This window comes from Pan troglodytes, chromosome 3 (genome assembly GCF_028858775.2).
Source record: "Pan troglodytes isolate AG18354 chromosome 3, NHGRI_mPanTro3-v2.0_pri, whole genome shotgun sequence".
Taxonomy (NCBI): Eukaryota; Metazoa; Chordata; class Mammalia; order Primates; family Hominidae; genus Pan; species Pan troglodytes.
In genome coordinates this window covers 185348340-185368861 of record NC_072401.2, presented here as the reverse complement: position 1 = coordinate 185368861, position 20522 = coordinate 185348340, and the positions used below count along the sequence as shown (strand labels likewise).

General features: G+C 40.2%; 1 protein-coding gene and 1 pseudogene across 10 annotated transcripts in view; both read right to left on the bottom strand.

The window, feature by feature from the left end:
* Nucleotides 1-4763: 4763 nt before the first annotated feature.
* The window catches only part of TRAPPC11 (trafficking protein particle complex subunit 11), a 54563-nt gene continuing 38804 nt past the window's right edge, over nt 4764-20522 (bottom strand). For 7 of the 10 annotated variants that reach the window (XM_024356372.3, XM_009448623.5, XM_054683512.2 and 4 more), the window contains 5 exons: nt 16547-16658; nt 13290-13381; nt 11412-11545; nt 9784-9951; nt 4764-5750 (listed from right to left, as the gene is read on the bottom strand). In XM_024356372.3, coding sequence (XP_024212140.1) covers nt 5706-5750; nt 9784-9951; nt 11412-11545; nt 13290-13381; nt 16547-16658 — 551 coding nt within the window. In that variant the 3' untranslated portion in view covers nt 4764-5705. Of the gene's footprint in view, nt 5751-9783; nt 9952-11411; nt 11546-13289; nt 13382-16546; nt 16659-18525; nt 18716-20522 lie in introns of those variants that run through there. The other 3 variants (XM_016952554.4, XM_063810018.1, XM_063810019.1) reach the window with 1 other exon arrangement.
* On the bottom strand, nt 12329-12427 carry LOC112209079 (U6 spliceosomal RNA; annotated as a pseudogene).

The window sequence follows — 20522 nt, the reverse complement described above, 5'->3', positions numbered from 1 at the left end:
TTTTTTTTTTTAGAGACAGGCTCTCTGTCGCCCAGGCTGGAGTGCAGTGGTGCAATCATGACTCACTGCGGCCCCACGTCCTGGGTTCAAGTGATCCTCCTGCCTCAGCCTCCAGAGTAGCAGGGGGGCACTATCACTCCTGGCTAATTTTTCTGTTTTGTGTGGAGACAGGGGCTTGCTAGCCCAGGCTGGTCTCAAACTCCTAGCCTCAAGCGATCCTTACCTCTCAGACTCCCAAAATTTTGGGATTAGAGGCTTGAGCCACGGAGACCCAGGCATGGAAAGATCTTAATTCATAAAAATGCCTAGTACTTCAGGCATACATAATTTAGCTCAAGACAAATTTATTTAGGACTAAGCCCTGGCAGCATTAGAATGGTGGCTGTGTAGTGTTGCGGCCTCTGCAGGACAGTACCTTGATGACAGTCCCAGCTCTACTCCCACTTGCCATGTCACTGGGTACAGCAGATTTTGTTTTCCAAAGATGGAGGCAATAATACCTCCTGTCCTGTACCTTCTGGATGAGGCCATTTCCCCCTCAAGAGGTGACATTTATAGTTTGTGTTCCCTCCCCTTGAATCTGGGTGGACTGTGACCCTAGCAGTGACATTATGTGATATTGAAGGCAAGGTCAAAAAAGGTGATGCAGCTTCCCTTGCTGGTTCCATTCTCACTGGAGGTTTGAGCTGCCAGGTAAGCAGTCCAGCCACCTTGAGCCGGCCATGCTGTGAGGAATCCCAGTGAACACATGGAGCGACCCTAACTAAATAGAGGTGCCTGGCTAGCTCCAAGCTGCCTCGGTTCCCCTGGTTCTCACAGTTGGTCCTATTCTAACTCCAGCTACTGTTTGACTACAACTGCATGAGTGACCCCAAGCCAGAACTGTCCATCTGAGTTGTTCCTAAATTCCTGCCCCACTGAAACCATAAAGATAATGATGGTTGTTTTAAGCTATTAAACATTGGGCAGATTTGTTTTGTAGCAATGGATAACCAGAACACTGGGCAAGTTACTTAACCTTTCTGCGCCTCAGCTTTCACATCTTTAAAATGGGAATAATAAGAGTACCTAAAACCACATTGAGCTTTTATGAGTATTGTATGAGATAAAAACATACCCATGTGGCACATCACATTACTCAATAAATGTCAGAAATGATCATTTGGGAAAGATAGTTTAGAAATCCTGACCAACCTAACAAGGTAATATTTGTTAAGTTTCCATTTACCATGCATGATGATACTATTTTTTTTTTCCTGAAACGGGATCTCGCTCTGTCACCCGGGCTGGAGTGTGGTGGTGTGATCATGGCTCACTACAGCCTTGACTTCCCAGGTTCGAGTGATCCTCCCACCTAAGCTCCCCGAGTAGCTGAGACTACAGGACTACAGGCACGAGCCACCACGTCCGGCTAATTTTTTGTATTTTTAGTAGAGACGGGGATTTGCCATGTTGCCCAGGCTTGTCTTGAACTCCTGGGCTCAAATGACCCGCCCACCTCAGCCTCCCAAAGTGCTGGGATTACAGGCATGAGCCACCGCGCTCTGCCTCATGTTGATACATTTTGGATAAAGGTGTATTCTGTAAATAAAAAACCAATTTCAAGGTTACTATGAGTTTTGTGTTCTTTCAATGGAGAGAAAATAGAAACGATTAAAAAAAAAAACTGGAGTGAGCATAGTAAAAAAAGAAAAAAAAGTTGCTTGGAGTATAACTTGGATGGTACACAGACCTTGAAATGCAGGGGTACTTGGCAGTTTGAGCTTTTTCCTTTTTAACACAGCTCCCTGCAGAGCAGGGCTAACTCAGGCAGTGCACCCTGAGTGGACATGCGTGGCAGTTTCGACCTTGGTTCTACTTTCCCCTCTAGTAAAACATGCTTCAGAAAGCAGAAACAATAAGGCCTTGTGATCATCTTCTCTTTTTGCAGACATAAGTAAATCGAGTGGAAGGGAATGTTTTTTCACCAATTTGATCTTTAAGGAAAACTTGAATATAATTGAACTATGCACTTTTTTCATGAAAAACATGGAATTTTATACTCATTTAGTGAATTTTATGGAGCTCTTCAGTAGGTGTGTCTGAGAATGGCATCGCTTGCTAAAATAAATGGTATGGTTATGGTCACCAAAGAATGGCATGAGTATGGCCGGGCACGGTGGCTCACGCCTATAATCCTAGCACTTTGGGAGGCTGAGGTGGGTGGATCACCTGAGGTCGGGAGTTTGAGACCAGCCTGGCCAACATGGCAAAACGCCATCTCTACTAAAAATACAAAAATTAGCTGGGTATGGTGGTGGACACCTCTAATCCCAGCTACTAGGGAGGCCAAGGCAGGAGAATTGCTTGAAACTGGGAGGTGGATGTTGCAGTGACCTGAGATCATGCCACTGCGCTCCAGCCTGGGCAACAGAATGAGCAGAGTGAGACTCTGTCTCAAAAAAAAAAAAAAAAAAAAAAAAGAACAGCAGCAGTGTCACTCATTAGAAATGTTTCAGAACAAATCTGTAAGTGTAAAACAGGGTATGTAAGAATACTGGGACAATAAAATAACGTAAAAATTTGTTTCCTTATATAACTGAATGCTTTTAGTTAGCATTCACTCATAATGCTTTAGCTAGAGAAGATTCAGTCCTGTGGGGTGAATCCATATGGCATGAAAAACTGAGGAGATGAGATAATGTATACATTTCTATTTGGTTATCATAGATTTGTTGGACCATCTCTAATTACTAATGCTGCATGCACGTAACTGCTTTGAAAGTTACTGTCACTGCTATTTATCCACTCTACCATTAAATAATGCAACCCATGTCTAACTTTTAAACTGAGTTGGGACACTTTGGGTGCCTTTTCTGAATTTTAAGGCCAGGTGAGGAGGCTTCAGAAGGGTATTTGCTGGGACTGCATGGACCCTCCCCCTTAAAAGGTGAACTTCGCTTGTCTGCTTGCTGTCCTTTCCTTAAAAGCGCTCCCTTTCTCCTTACAACACCAACATGCAAATTACAGCTTGGAATTCTTCACAGCTATTATTTCAGAGTATCAACTGGGGGGCTTTTTATATTCTGGGTGGAAATATAACATGGTCCATGAAAGAAATGACTGAATTCGAACAAAAATAATGAATCTCCAAGTAATGTGAAGACATTCTGAAAAACGTGAAGAGCCATGCTCTGTAAAACCTCTTCATTCTCATAAGAATTCAAAGATAAAGAACTAAAGACATTATGAGGAAAACTGAGTTGAAGGGATCAAATTTGCAAGTTGAAGGATCACAAAAATATAAAATTAAGCAAATTAATAACTTTGTCCTTCCCAAAGACATTACCATCTGCATGCTCCTTTTGGTAATATTTGGATTATCCACCAGTGCTTATCGCATCATGTATACGAGTTAAACTTTTATACACACCTCCCCCACAATTTATAACACTTTATTTAAAAAACTGTATCCCTGGATGGTGCGAACACTGGCAGACAGCAATGTTGAGAACCAAACGTACAAAGACAGAAGGCAGACGTTCTCATGAGGGACAGATGGTCGTGGCTGCTGGCAGAGGCAGGGAGAAACAGGGTGAGGTCCTCCCTGACACTCGGAGCCTCGGTGAATGAAGAGCTCCTGCAACACTGGAACAGTTCTGAGTTTAGAACCCAGGGTAGATGATGACTTCATGTATTGTTGAATCAAAATTTTCAGTTTCAAAATAGGTAGACAGAATATACTCACAGTAGAATTTGTGATATGGGAGAATTCCTGGTTGAGAAAGGCTTACTCTATTGCCAACTCTAAGAAAGATCAAGAAGAAAAAGACCTGTTTGATATCCGTACAGAAGTGCGCACAGGTACACAAATCCCACTGCCATCCATGTTGATCATTTTAAAGTGCATGTCAGTGGCCCACTGTTCAAACATGTACTTCGTTTGACAATGGCAGTGTTAACACATGGGATCTTTATTATGTAAGCACTGCGTCAGACCATCTTAGAATTCAACAGCACCTTCAAGATCTCGGTCCAGTATTTTTCAAACCGCACTTTACATCCTATTAGTGGGTCATGAAATCAATTCATCAGGTTTATAACCAGGGATGTTTTTTAACAAAACAGAGTAGGATACAAAATATGTAAGAGTACACAGAATGCATTCTTCTATGAAACTTGTTTATAGTTTCACGTATTTACATACACGTGTATACTCATATATGTAGTAAATTATGTAAAATGTATCAACAAATTCTGATAACATGGAACTCTCCAGTAGAAAAGTGAATACCCTCTTCAGCCTTCCCATAAAAATATAGATGACACTGGCTGAGCACCGTCGTACATAACTTTGGGTCTGGCACTGTTCCAAGCTCTTCTCATGTATGAATCTATATCATCCTTCATAACAAGCCTATAAGATGGGTGTTATTTACATCTTATATACAAGAACGCTGACATACACAGAGGGTAAGGAACTCGAACAACGTCACCCAGACAAAAGCAGCAGAGGAGGGATTTGATCCTAGACAGCTGGACTCTAGAGTCATGCTCCATGGCCTCTACCTGAAAAGCCATGTTACAACAGGGAGCTCATGTCCTCCCAAGATAGCACTGTCCAGCTCTCACCTAATGTTACCAGAGCCAGTTCTAGAACACAGCCCAATTTTCAATCCTGTGCTTGCCACTGCATCTCATGCAACAGTGTTCTTAGTAAAAGCTGTTTCATGAAGCTGAAATCAAACAAGCTCAACATAAAAGATATAGACAGACAAGCATACTTGAAAGAGAACATGTTTATTTACATCACTATTTCCTTTTTACAATGCCTCCACCTTTTGAATAATAAAATTTTCCAGGAAATCAGGTCGTTTTAAATTATTAAGGTATTTTAACAAATACAATTTTCACCCTATAATTTTTATTTACATGAGTTTTCAAGAGTTTTAAATAGTTCTTTTGAAACTGCACAATATAACCAAAAGGCCTGACTCAGACCCTGCATCTTTTCCAAAAACTTTCAGTCTAGGAAATTATGTTTATAATCAAATCCTTGCACTTTGGATCTTTTCCGATGAGGATTTTATTAACACCTCTAAAATATGAACCTGCTTCATAAATGATCCATATTTTGGCAGCAAGCTGAACCTATATGACACTTTTTGATATTAAGCAAAGATATTTTTGATACCTTAATTAAACTGCTTTGATTAAAACTTTCTGGAAGTTTTCCGTATCAGTGATACAACTCCCTATGTTGTTGTGTATGTATTCTGAGTACACAGAATTTATGAGAATGATTTATTTCCGGTCTGGCCAGCTCTGAAAGAGACACATGGGGATTCGGAACTTCATGGCACAGGCACTGGTGCATCTGCTCTCTTTGTCCAGTCATACTTGGGATGCTTAATTTTCCTGATATTATACATGCAAATCACTTACTTTTCACAGAATTTACCATTCATCAAATGACTTTCAACAATAACAATGGTCTGACATCCTTTCATGTCGTACTGAGATTTCAGATATTTATTAGAGAAACTATAAGACAGATTTTCCTAATATTTTTGAAGTATGAGTTCCTCTGAATACTTGGTATAACATCCATTAAAAAATAGAAAAGATTAACTTTTTACCATGATCAAAGCTAGAGTTCACAATGAAACACCTGCATAGCTCTGCCCAATGTCTCTGTAACAACAGCCAAGGGCCGGTCTTGAACATCATGCAGCAGCAATAGAGGTATCATCCATGAGTCGACCCTGTGGCTTTAAAGTGGGAAAAACAAAGTGGGTTTACAAAATTATAATATAATAACAAAAGCTCTATTAACTGGAAGGATTTTTAAATTCTTGAAACTGTTTTACAAAAACAGAATAAATGAGTGTAAGCATCAAAATAAAAATGGTGATATGGTGATTCTCCTCCTTTCACCCCACCTCTTTCTTTCTTCACTTGCACCTGGGGATGGCCACAGCACAGGCTGGGAGCCGCCCTCTCCTGTAGCCATCACCAGCTGACTCTGCACTTCCACCTGAAGAATCCTCTTCTGTCAGTACTTCTCTCTCAACCCTGCGTTCCAGTAGCTACTGCCAGGCCATCTCCCACATGTGGAACGGAACCTTGTTTATCATTCCTGCTTAACTGATAGTTTTATTCTCTCTCTCTTGCTCAGGGCCCTCCTATGTCTCAAGCTTTAAGAAGGCCCAGAGCCTGAGCTGACAGGTAAGTTCCTTTTGGGGACTCAAGGTTGCCCAATCTCCTGTTTGAGAAAAAGTGTCTGCAGTGAACTCCAATGCATGCTGCAAGGATAAAAGTGGCAGATAAAAACAAAAACTGCCCTATCTCTAAGATCACTGATTGAAAGAATTTAAAACATCACGTCAGAAAAGTCAAGACTAAGAATGAATAAAAGGTATCGTAACTGTTTTTAGTTGTAAAATTTCTGGCAGGTTAACAACATCCCAGAGGGATAGCTAGTAGCTAAAAGAATACAATTCTTACAAATAATTTTATTTTATTATACAGATATACAATAGCAGACCTTTGTGGGGAAAGCAGGAGAAAGATGATCAGGAAATGAAACAGAAGAGTGTTCACAATCAAAAGTGATTTGCTATGCTTTAAGCAGAAAGATTCGGAGGCATTCCCGAGGCAGTGAAGACAGCACTCCTGCTTTCAGTTTGCTGCTGCTGCGGTTGTTCAGATGTATATAGCGGTGTGTGTGTACATACATACAGAAACATAGCTAAGTATAGCTTCCAGACATTCACGGCAGGAATGGAGTGAGTGAAATAGGTTCCCGATCCTTGATTCTTGACTGTTTTTTTAGTACTGATGGGAGCTGCTCAATTTTAGAAACCAAATCATGGCTCAAGCTAGTGAAATCCCTGCCAAATGTAGCTTTTACAAGCAGGAGCAAAAAATGAGTGCATCATACAATTAGAAAACCAAAGCCTTTTATTCAAAGGAAGAAAAGTATGGATTCATCCTTGCCTAGGACGTCACTGTCTGGTATGGCAGTCGCTAGTCACATTTAGCGATTGAGCACTTGAAGTGTGGCGGTGTAACTAAGCAAATTTAATTTAAACTGAAATCTCAATAGCCACATGTGGCTAGTGGCTATACCGGACAGCATAGCTCTAAAGTTTAATACAGGTGCACTAGGACCTAAATTTTAGTCAGTGATTGTCCAATAAGTGGGAAAGGGTAATCCTCAGCCACTGTCCTTAGTGTGACAAGTAAAAAAAAAAATTGTAGACATTTACGGTATACAACATGATGTTTTGAAATATGTACACTATATATACACTGTGGAATGGCAATTTTTTTTTTTTTTGAGACAGCATCTCACTCTGTTGCCCAGGCTGGAGTGCAATGGCATGGTCTCACCTCACTGCAACCTCTGTCTTCCAGGTTCAAGCAATTCTCCTGCCTCGGCCTCCCAAGTAGCTGGGATTGCAGGCGCCCACCACTACACCCAGCTAATTTTTGTATTTTTACTAGAGATGGGGTTTCACCATGTTAACTAGGCTGGTCTCGAACTCCTGACCTCAGGTGATCCACCCGCCTTGGCCTCCCAAAGTGCTGGGATTACAGGCATGAGCCACCTCGCCCGGCCAAAATTTTTTAATTATAAATTTTCCCTACTGATTAAAGAGCTGGCTCTGCGGAGTCCGGTGAACACTTTTGGCAGCAGTCAAGTTGCTAGAAAGTGGTACCTGTACTCAGAAAAGGATCCCTGCAGTTAAACAGGGCATGCTAGTCATGTTAAAAATGTTAGGCCGGGCGCAGTGGCTCACACCTGTAATCCCAGCACTTTGGGAGGCCGAGGCAGGAGGATCACGAGGTCAGGAGATCAAGACCATCCTGGCTAACATGGTGAAACCCCGTCTCTACTAAAAATACAAAAAATTAGCCGGGCGTGGTGGCGGGCGCCTGTAGTCCCAGCTACTCGGGAGGCTGAGGCAGGAGAATGGCGTGAACCCGGGAGGCAGAGCTTGCAGTGAGCAGACATCGTGCCACTGCACTCCAGCCTGGGCGACAGACGAGATTCTGTCTCAAAAAAAAAAAAAAAATGTTTATTTTCTGGAACCTTTCCTTGTGAATTTAAACACTACCCAGAAGAGGTTTACCTTGAGAGAAAATCAAAAGACTGAACAAGCATTAGCTGGGATTAGGTTTGGGTCTCCTGAGCACCAGAGAAAGGAATGAAAGAGAATAATTGATGGAACCAAAAATCTCTCCTTTTCAGTATTAGTTTCTCTAGTATTTCAAACAAGCTATTTCTGTGCAGCTAGAATATGATCAAGTCTACATACATCTAAATGATTCAAACAGTACTTCTAAGTTTAAAAATAGCAAACTTCAAAAAGTCTAACAGCTAAAGGGACATTATGGAGGCCACCTGTTCCCCTCTGTTCCCCCACCCAGTCATGAGACTCGTCCCCTGCAGAGTGACTTCACCAGGAGAGTGTGGGGCCAATGGAAGTGTCTTTAGACTGAAGGGATCTGGCGAAAATGTTTAAAAAGCCACTGTTTAAACACAAGGATATCCAAAATTATGAGATTTTTCTTTTACAATTTATTTATTTATTTTGAGACAGTGTCTCGCTCTGTTGCCCAGGCTGGAGTGCAGTGGCACAGTCTCCACTCACTGCAAGCTCTGCCTTCTGGGTTCAAGCAATTCTCCTGCCTCAGCCTCCCAAGTAGCTGGAACTACAGGTGCCTGCCACCACGCCCGGCTAATTTTCTGTATTTTTAGTAGAGATGGGGCTTCACCATGTTAGCCAGGATGGTCTCGATCTCCTGACCTCATGATCTGCCCGCCTCGGCCTCCCAAAGTGCTGGGATTACGGGTGTGAGCCACTGCGCCAGGCCTCTTTTACAATTTAAAAGTATGGTGTGGAATAGGAGCTTGGGAGGGTTAATTATTTTTATACAGATAGAAAAAACTCTGTATAAAAGTCTGGAAATATAAAAGCTGGCAGAGTACAGAGAATATTATTAACAGATAACTTACCAAATCCTGGATTATATAAACAAGGAACTGTTTCCCCAAACTTGAATAAGACAGACACAAAAAAGGAAGTAGTGAGCAATATAAACTGTCATTCCAAATGAGGGTAGAAACTTAAAAGAGGGCACACAGCAGTGACATATATTAATGTGTATGTATGTTATGTTAATGTATATGTATGTTAGAGGGACACCAGAAGCATGTGGAGAGATGGCTCTTATTTAGGTATCAGGGATTGACAATCAGAGGTGGGCTGCTGAGCTAAATTAACCACTCATCCCTCCAATTCACTCTTACACACTGCCCATCGTATGTATTCTTTCATTGTAGGGACCTGGAAATTGTGTAATTAAAAAAAAAAAACATTAAATCAGAGTATAGTTTCTGAGAGATGATCATTTTCAGAAGAGAGCTAAATCTAATATTACACAGTTACAGGGAATCAGAAAAGTTTAAGGATATTTAAAGTTAATTCATTTTGATGAAATACTAGTTACAAACAAATTACAATTTTAAAGCATACTTTACTAAACCAAAGAGAAAATATGCTTAAGGATATTATAAAGATAAATCATTATTTACCTAAGGAAATACAATCTTTGAAATTAGATTCTATAAAAAGTAACTATAGAAATGAACAGCAATACTGCCAAATACATATAATAAAAGGCAAAACTATCACTGTTGGTCTCAAAATACTGTTCAGTGAAGTTTACATGAAAAAGAAGTCTGTTTGTTTTTAAGACTTTGAATTTAAAAAGCAGAAAATTGCTAAGCTTTACCTTGACAAAAATACTGGTAGGTATAAAACGCCTGAGCAGCTGATTTGTGAAGTTAGGAAATCTAAGCAAGTTGATGTTGAGAGATGGCAGCTGCTGGTATCCAGCCATCAGAGGATAGAAATTATATAGCATTTCCTGCTCCGTGCCAGGGAGGATACGTAATCGAATCTGCATCATAAAAAGTCACAGAGAAAGATAATCAAATACACATATGTGCAATATCTATATGTTGTTACCCTCAATTATTTACAAAAGATTGGATAACCAAATCCTTCTACTGAAATATTCACTCTCTCCTAGTCCATCTTCCAAACAGATTCCAAAGTGTAGGGCTGAATTAGTATGAGTTTAGGACACGGCAGACAGGAAATGTGTAAAAAATATATGCAAGATTTCTCGGTTTCTACCAAGACCTACAATGGGTAACTTATATCTCCTAAAGAATGAGAACTCAAGGCAGGTGAATCTTTTCTCTGTCTTAGCCCAGGTAGTTTTTATGTTCACAATATGTAAAGGGATAATTTGTAAAAAGAGTATCTACTTGTAGACATTATGTCAATACCAAATTAGTTCTTTCTAATTTATTTAGTAGTTTGTTTTGTTTTAAGGATTTTACCTTTGTGTTAAGTAACTGCAGGAGGAAAAAAAAAAGATGTTTTGAAAATCTTTGACAATACTTTTAAAAAGTATACTAACTGGTAAGATTTTAGCATCTTTATATTTCCTACGATTTATATAAGTCAACACCTGGAAAAAATCAAGACACTCAAGAAAAAAGCTCACTCATTTGTAAATATTATAGTTGGTATAATTAATACTGTATATTATAAATATAAAACAGTACCTGAACATACAGCATATTTCATATAAAATTCTATTTTGCATTTAACAACAAACACAGCACTCAGAATATGCAGAGCAGTTGATTAGTCAGGATAGACACTTCCAGGTGTTAAGACACATTTGTTCTCTAATTATGCCCTTGTTAATTAAAAAGTATTTCCTGACTTTGGAGGGGCATCTCTGTTATCCCTCTGACAGTGGAGGACAGGACTCTCACTGAAGCTTGGTTTTGCCTGGGTATTTTGTTTGCTCATTTAAAAACTTGATGAACTTTTCCAACTCTGATTTGACTGAACAAATAAAAAAATCTAGATAATTTAAAGTATAGAAACAAAATTGTATCTAAACACATGAAAGGTTAAGTATATTCTACGCAAAATCAAAATTTCTATGAAACTTCACTGATAGAAAAATGGGCTGTTAATACTAGGACAGTGAAGTCTCCAGGCCTCACACACACACACACACACACACACACACACACTCATCAGTAATAAGGGGACATTTTTAAGTTTTTCAGGAATTATAACATATTATAATAGAGTCCAAGGATTTGTGGACTTCTGTTTTATAAGAAGAACCCACGTGTCTGGTCTCAATGATGTGACAAGGGTAACCCACCTTTATAGGCAGCTGTACTTAAGGTGCTTAAAAATTCACTATTACCAAAACAACAGGGACCACAGTCAGCTTTACTCAGTTCATTCATAAAAACTAAAGGTACAGCTCTCCGTTTCCTGGCACACTTTTGTGTCAACATAAGCATCACAAGATATGGCCTGTACCTGTTTGAGACCTGAGAACATGAAGGCATCACTGGGCTCCACAGAAATTTCTACATCTTGAACTAAGTCGGTCTTATTCTGTAGGTGATACTTGACAGGCAACGACTCTCTGACACGTCCAAATGATGGCAGATCTACAGAGAAAGATGACACATTTCTCTTGGTTTAAAAAATAGCTCCCCACTTATGGCTTCGTTTTGTAAATGAATCTCATTCTATGGACATAGTATCATTTAAATTAATGACGTTACTGTACTCTTGCCGGATAAGAAAATTCTTTGATTGGACAACAGCAATAAGACTATGATAAAACAGGCTAAGGAAATGAGTGTCCTTCTAAAAATGACTGGCCTAGACAGGGTCTTGGCTATCAGGAACTGAATTACATTTTAAGGATCTTTTTTTTTTTTTTTTTTGAGGCGGAGTCTCGCTCTGTCGCCCAGGCTGGAGTGCAGTGGTGCTATCTCGGCTCACTGCAAGCTCCGCCTCCCGGGTTCACGCCATTCTCCTGCCTCAGCCTCCCGAGTAGCTGGGACTACAGGCGCCCGCCATCATGTCTGGCTAATTTTTTGCATTTTTAATAGAGACGGGGTTTCACCGTGTTAGCCAGGATGGTCTCGATCTCCTGACCTCGTGATCCACCCGCCTTGGCCTCCCAAAGTGCTGGGATTACAGGCGTGAGCCACCGCGCCCAGCCAGGGATCATTTCTTAAATCCATAAAAGGTTTCCCAAAATATCACTCATGGTTCCTAAACTAGAATAAGCAAAAGCTGTGTTTCAGTGAAGTTATAAGTAAAACTTTCATTCATTCATTTGTGGACACACTGTTGTTTGGTGGGTGGGTGTGTGTGTGTGTGTGTGTGTGTGTGTGTGTGTGTGTTCTGGCAGTTCTGCCATTTTATTTTTCCTAGGATACAAAAACATGGAAGGCTTCATGAATTTGGGTGTCATCCTTGCATAGGGCCGTGCTCATCTCTGCACCAGTCCCATTTACATGTATGCTGTTGAAGTGAGCACTATAAACAGTTTTTTCAAATTATAGACATTAGGATAACCAAACAGTTGATAAAGGGAAGTTTCTCTTGATAAAGTATTCCAGTAAAGAAAGAATGATGGACAGATGTTACCTGCCTCCTGGTGGGAGCACATACACTATGAAGTATTCTTGCCAAAAACTTGACCCTGAATCTGATCAAGCCTACAGACAGGCTGCCAATTTATAGGGACAGAGAAACATTTAAAAACAGCACCAGGTAATCTCCAAAATCCAGGTTGTGGGAAACTCTATAGGACAAATGACTTAGTTTCTTCAGCAAGGAAGAGATGCGGGGAGGGAGGAGATGGACAAAGTGGTAGAGAAAGCGGTATTGGAAGAGGTGATGCAGGGGTTAATGGTGGGTGGGGAGAGGAGAGATGGTATGGGGGAGGCAGTAGTAGTCAGCCTAGCTGCCTACCTATAGGTTACAGGATAGTATAAGACTTATCCATCAGTTGCAGTGTATAGTCCTCAAAATAAACTGAAAAAACATCCAGAGTTAACTAGGAAAATTTCAACACTGGAATTTGATGACATTAAGACATTACTGCTAATTTTTAAAGAGGTGATAATGGTACTGTAATTATATTTTTTAAAATAGCCATTATTTTTAAAACAGGCATATGAAAGTATTTATGGCTTTGTATCTAGGGATTTGTTCCAAAATAACAGGGGTAGGAGGAGTGTGTAGAAGTAGAGAGGAAGCAAGACTGGCCATAAGCTACTTTTACAAATGCTGAAAAACTTTCTAAATAGAATGTTAAAATAACTAAACTCTTAGAGGTTAAAATAACTATTATTATTGGGTCCTTCTTATCAAGTAAAATTTGAATTCCGCTACCTGCATTCACATGGAGAGGGATATTCTGCACAATCACGTGCGGCAGAGTGATGACAGTTGTGATGATGGGGATATTCTCCATTGCTGAGGTCCTGTGGCAGAAGAGGTCATCTTTTTAAACTCTTTTTAAACATCTTTTTAAACTATGAAAGAAGTTCATCAAAAACAGGAAACATGTATTCACCAGCTAGTTTCAAAGGAAATGTTACTTATCCATTTCCCAAAATATTATTATTATTATTTTATTATTATTTTTTTGAGACAGAGTCTCACTCTGTTGCCCAGGCTGGAGTGCAGTGGCGCGATCTCGGCTCACTGCAAGCTCTGCCTCCCAGGTTTACACCATTCTCCTGCCTCAGCCTCCCGAGTAGCTGGAACTACAGGCGCCCGCCACCACGCCTGGCTAATTTTTTGTATTTTTAGTAGAGACGGGGTTTCACCGTGTTAGCTAGGATGGTCTTGATCTCCTGACCTCGTGATCCGCCCACCTCGGCCTCTCAAAGTGCTGGGATTACAGGCATGCGCCTGGCCAATTTTTTTTTTTTTTTTTGAGACAGTCTCACTCCCTCACCCAGGCTGGACTGCAATGGTGCAATCTTGGCTCACTGCAACCTCCACCTCCTGGGTTCAAGTGATTCTCCTGCCTCAGCCTCCCGGGTAGCTGGGATTACAGGCGCATGAAGCCACGCCCAGCTAATTTTTGTATTTTTAGCAGAGACGAGGTTTTGCCATGTTGGCCAGGCTGGTCTCAAACTCCTGACCTCAGGTGATCCACCTGCCTCAGCCTCCCAAAGTGCTGGGATTACAGGCGTGAGCCACCGCACCAGGCCTCCCAAAACATTATTAATGGAAATATTTTGTGAAGTTAAGAGCTTTTAAAATCACACTTCTGAGTATTTCCAATTAACAAACTGTTATAACCCAGGGCTGCTGCGTGTTACCAGTGGGGGATAAGTCAGGAGGTGTGTCAGACTGTCAATCATGATGTACACGATTTAATACAGTGTTTTGGTAGCAAGACTTTCTCAATTCAGGAACAGTGCAGTGATTTACATCATGACATAAATTCCTTAACTCACTGAGGATGGTTTACAGGTGGGCCCCAGACCACTTTGAAGAGCACTATTGTAACTCACTACACGTATATAGTAGAAACTGAAGAACTAAAAGCATTTTACTATCAACAAACATAGTGGTGTTCCAATATTTATGGAGCTGAAGTAACATTATGAAACTGTTAAATATTTTCCCTGTGGTACAGCTAAAGTGGGAACTATAGGGGTGGTGCCAGGGAAATCCCTTTTGAGCCTAAGGGTGGAGCAGCTGACATGATGTGCAAACTATCACAGAGCAAAAGCAACAGGCAAAGCATCTAAGCCCTCATCAATAAGAAATGAATATACCTCCTGAGCTCCAGCGATCCTCCCACCTAGGTCTACGAAAGTGCTGGGATTACAGGTGGGAGCCACTGCGCCCAGCCCATGAACATTCTTATACATACACCCTTTGTGTACGGATTTAGTTTGGCTAAAATTTCAATAGCATATAAGTCACAAATTATGACAAGCACAAATTCATACTGTAGTATGATGGAATAATTCAGCAGTGCCTTTAAAATGCTATTTTGACACCTACAAACAAAAAAATAAAACTAAACATCAATATGGTAAATTCAGGAATGGGGAAAAGAAAGACAAGTTTATTTACTTCTTAGTAAAATTACATATTTCTCCATTCTTAAAAAGTTTCTGCTTTAGTTTCCAACATGGTAAATATTTATGCATATAACTCACATAAATAAGCTGTTTAGGGTTCTTACTGATTTTTCAAAGTGTAAAGGAGTCTTGAGACCAAAAAGTTTGAGAACTGCTGGCCTACAGTTGTCTTTTTATTTTCTGCCTTTGTCAGGTTTAGGTATGGGTGCTCTTCAGGAACAAACCCAGGGAATTTTCCTTCTTGTTCTATGCTTTGCATATAATTTATAACATGAAAACAATAAGTCATACCATGTAATTACATTTACTAAACATATATTCTTTGAAGGCAATTTCATGAATTTCCTCCAGTTACTGGTTTTTTTAGGTTAAAAAATTTTTCCTTTAGTCAATTTTGATAATTTATAACTTTTTCATGACAGCCATAACATTCAGATCTTCCTACTCATTACTCTGAGTTGTATAAACATTCCCTTAAAACTAGTATCTTCTGATTCCTTTCTCATTTTTAAGTAATACATTTTATTCCCTGTTTTAAAATTTCTGAAAATAACTAAGCCTCACCAACAGGATAACACATGAATATCATGTATCTACTTCCCAGTCTAAGAAAGAAATTACAATGATACAATTGAATCTTCCTGCAGAGCCCTTCCCGCTTGTATCCCCCCATCCCCAAGGTAACCACTATCCTGAATTGGGTATTTATCATTCCTATGTATTTTATACTTTTCCAAATTATGTATGTAGTCCTAAGACATACATAGCATGTTTTTCAATGGCATATAAATGCAATTTATTCATATTCTCATCAGTAGCTTGCTTTGTTCACTTTACCTTAAGATGTTGATGGTGTAGCTCTGGTTCATTCATTTCACTGAAATATAGTATTCCACTGTATGAGCGTGCCACAATTTATTCTCTTTTCTATTGATGGGCGTTTACGTTTTTTTCCCCCATTTTTTTCCTATTGCAATCAATGCTGCTATGAACTTTTTTTTTTTTTTTAAACAGGGTCTCGCTCTGTTGCCCAGGCTAGAGTGCAGTGGCACAATCTCAGCTCACTGAAACCTCCACTTTTTGAGCTCAAGTCATCCTCCCCGCTCAGCCTCCTGAGTAGCTGGGACTGCAGATGTGCATCAACAAGCCCAGCTAATTTTTGTATTTTTTGTAGAGACAGGGTTTCGCCATGTTGCCCAGGCTGGTCTCAAACTCCTGAGCTCCAGTGATCCTCCCACCTAGGTCTACGAAAGTGCTGGGATTACAAGTGGGAGCCACTGCACCCAGCCCATGAACATTCTTATACATACACCCTTTGTGTACAGATTTAGTTTGGCTAAAATTTTAATAGCATATAAGTCACAAATTACGACAAGCACAAATTCAGCTTTAATTATCTTTTTCAGGTTTGTGTTCATATCCACGTGACTTCTGCTCTTCAGAATGACAGAAACTCTCAAATATTAAGTGACAAAGATGAATAATAAAGGTATGAGAATAACAGAGACATTGAAGAAAAGACAGGATTGACATAATTCTTACCTTTTCCAAGAGATAATATAATGCCCGGTTGCTACTCCACCTTCAATATTTCCAAGAGATGGGCATTGAAGACAAAAGCATTCACTAGCACTCTCTCCAGTCTGTAAGATAACTACAGGGAAAAGTCTTTATACTCCTTATGCAATGGTTTCATCTACGAAAGGAGAGTTTCACATCCAAGTAACAGAACAAAGAAAGAACACCTCACCCACTATATATTACTTGTAGAGACTTAGAAAGTAGGGTTCAGAGATGTTAAATGACTTTTTCAAGGTCACAAAGTCCACTGTTTTTGCTAATGTATCAATATTCCATCACAGTAAAATCCAATGAGGCATCTGTATATCTGCAAGAAAGTCCTATGGAAACTAATGAATGCAAAAAGCTTAGAGACAGAATCAATATCTTATGGTGATTGTTTTTCTTTTTCCAAATTATTTCATGCCTCCAAAGTAAACACTTTGGGGTAGAGAAAAAGAAAATAGAAAATTTCAGTTACTCTTAAAGTACTCAAAATATCATTCCAGAAAATTGTGGCTTTCTCTGAGTAAACATATACAGGTTGACCATCCCTAATCTAAAAATCTGAAACCAAAATGCTTCAAAATCTGAAATGTTTTGAGTGCCAACATGACACGCAAAGGTTATTCTAAAAGGAAGCGCATCCAGGTGTGGTGGCTCACACCTGTAATCTCACTTACGGAGGCCAAGGTGGGAGGACTGCTTGAGCTCCAGGAGTTTGAGACCAGCCTGGGCAACACAGGGAGATCTCGTCCCTATAAATAATTTAAAAATTAGCCAGGTGTGGTGGCGTGCACCTGTGGTCCTAGCTACTTGGGAGGCTGAGGTGGGAGAATAGCTTGAGCCCAGAAGTCCGAGGCTACAGTGAGCCATGATCCTGCCACTGCACTCCAGCCTGGGTGACAGAGTGAGACCTTGGCTCCAAAATGAAAATAAAATTTTTTTTAAAAGAGGAAATGTTCTTTAAAGCATTTCAGATTTCAGATTTTTAGATGAGGGATGCTCACCCACTAAGTATAATGCAAATATTCCAAAATCTGAAAAACCCGAAATCTGAAACACTTCTTAGTACCAAACACTTCAGGTAAGAGATACTCAGCCTGTATTACTAATAGCACTCATACCGCCTCACTATTGCCTCACATGGCCATTCACCTCTGTGCAAGAATGCTTTCCTTCTGCCAATTTTATAGCAAATTCCCTGATGACAAGATAAGCGCCCATTCAAACCAAGTCTCCTCCACCTTTCAGCTCTCCAGAGCCTGCAATGCCTCAGCTTCAAATGCAAGCAGGCAACAGTACATATTTAACGGCAATTTTAGCAATCTGTGAGTGCAACTCCAAAGGAATAACAACAAAGTTTCTAAACATTAGGCTATTTTTATGGTTTTCTAATGAAGATGGTTGTGACAGATCAATGGAGGTCTGATTGTGGACAGATAACAGCAGTGAAAGGGAAAAAAGCTGGATCAACCTTTGCTTTAAGTATTTTTATGTAATGTTAAAGACTTGGAAATGATATTGTAGCCCAGTAAATAAAATACACATCAGTTTGAGCCTCTAGAGATCGTCTTTTAAAAAACCTGGGCCATTCATATTAAACTCTACCAAAGTTCTCCTTAATTGTAAGAAGTTAAATAAAATGGTCACAATGTTTATTAATAATTAACATTGGCCGGGCGTGCTGGCTCACGCTTCTAATCCCAGCACTGTGGGAGGCTGAGATGAGCAGACCACGAGGTCAGGAGATCGAGACCACGGTGAAACCCTGTCTCTACTAAAAATACAAAAATTAGCTGGGCGTGGTGGTGGGTGCCTGTAGTCCCAGCTACTCAGAGAGGCTGAGGCAGGAGAATGGCATGAACCCGGGAGGCAGAGCTTGCAGTAAGCCGAGATCGTGCCACTGCACTCCAGCCTGGGTGACAGAGACTCTGTCTCAAAAAAAAAAAAACCAATTAACATTAGGGTCAATTTGTGACAAAGAAGTGCTACCTGCTAGTTTTGAAGACAGAGGAAGGAGCCACATGAGGAGGAGTGCAGGTGACCTCTAGAAGCTGGAGAAGGCAAAGAAACAGATTTTCCCTGAGAGCCTCCAGAAGGAACGCAACCAGGCTGACACCTTGTTTTTTGGACTTGTAACCTGTAGAACTTTAATACAGTTGAATCTGTGTCATTTTAAGCCACTAACTTTGTGGTCGTTTGTTACAGCAGCAGTAAGAAACTAATATACTAGAAGTTCAAGCCACAGATTATTCCTTAATTTAGTAAACACTTATTAGCTAAGTACTATGATGCTAGCGATATGAAGATGAATAAGACACAACTCAGGTTCTAAGGGAACACACAGTCTAGTAAGGGAGCCATATTTACAAATACGAAATTGCAATATAATATGGTAAGTGTTACAATGTAGGTGTGTACAAAACACCATGGGAATAAAGAAGGAAGAGTACTTAGTCCTGCTTGGGAGGAACAAGAAGTTCAAGTTTACAAGAGCCCTGAAGAGCAAGCCAGAGTTCAACAGGTTGAAAAAGATGAAGGTTTTACACAAAAGTTCCAAAGATATGTTCAAAAGTAGCTGGGGGTAATGTTGGATGAATGCCCTAAGTTTGTCTTGGTTGAAACCTGGGAGAGAGCAAAGGGCAGTAGACAGCCTGGGGTAGAGGCAGCTGGGAAGGTCAGCCAGAGCCTGACCAGGTGAGGTCCAGTGTGTCACAAAGTCTAGTGGCAATATGAAAGGCAGGATAGGGAAGAGAATGACTGCCAAGGAAGAAAACAGTTAAGGACCTACTTCTATAGACCAGCTGAGAGAAATGGTGAGGATGGCACTGAGGATGGAGATGAAAAGCTGGATTAAAAAAATGTTTGGATGTGGGTGTGAAGGATGGATGTGCGTGTGAAGGATGGATGTGGGTGTGAAGGATGGATGTGGGTGTGAAGGATGGATGTGCGTGTGAAGGATGGATGTGCGTGTGAAGGATGGATGTGCGTGTGAAGGATGGATGTGGGTGTGAAGGATGGATGTGGGTGTGAAGGATGGATGTGCGTGTGAAGGATGGATGTGCGTGTGAAGGATGGATGTGCGTGTGAAGGATGGATGTGCGTGTGAAGGAGTGTAGTTTTTCTCTGCAGTTTCCAGCTTGGATCAAGTGTACGTACAACAACCCTTCCAACCAGACAACCCCTCCAACTGGACGAGGGAATGCAGGCAGCCTAAGGTCGTGTGGCAGCTGAAGACTTGTAGAGAAAGAACAAGAGAACCAACGTCAGGATACTGGAAATGACCAACACTGAAAGAAAAGGAATCAGCAAGAATGGACAAATAACAAGCTTTTATTGAGCTGTTAGAAAATGAGCACTGAGCTATTTCATATGTTCTCATATATATTAATTATTTCACATACATCATCCTCTTTGACTCTAAGAAGTGATGAAAGGAACCATCCAAGTTCACGAAAGAACAAGTTGTAGGGCTGAGAACTGAATCTAGTTCAGTCTGACCCTAAAGCTCATTATTCCCAATTAGCATAATAAGGACAAATAAGGAAAAAGGGAAGGAGACAGAAAAACAAAGTAGGACAGAGACAATGATTTCCAAACACACAAGAGAAAACCGAGTTTCAAGGAGAGATGAAAAAAAACTCATGAAGACATTCTGAAAGCAAAAGATATTATTAGTACTTTTTAAAACCAGAAAGGTGTTGTCCTGGATTTGAATCAGTCTTACAAATTGTTTTAGTAGGGTGACTCAGAAAATGTAACTTCTATTTTTCTATATTTTCCAAAGTTTCTTTAATAAATACCTTTTCTCATTTCAAGTTATGAAAACCAGTAAACATTAAGAGTTAATGAGAAAAAAATCTTTAAAAAGTTCAAAAATGAAAAAAGAATTCTTTTTGTGAAGTACATTTTCAAAGTATAACTTCCTTAGAGTAGGAAAAAACTCTAACCTCTT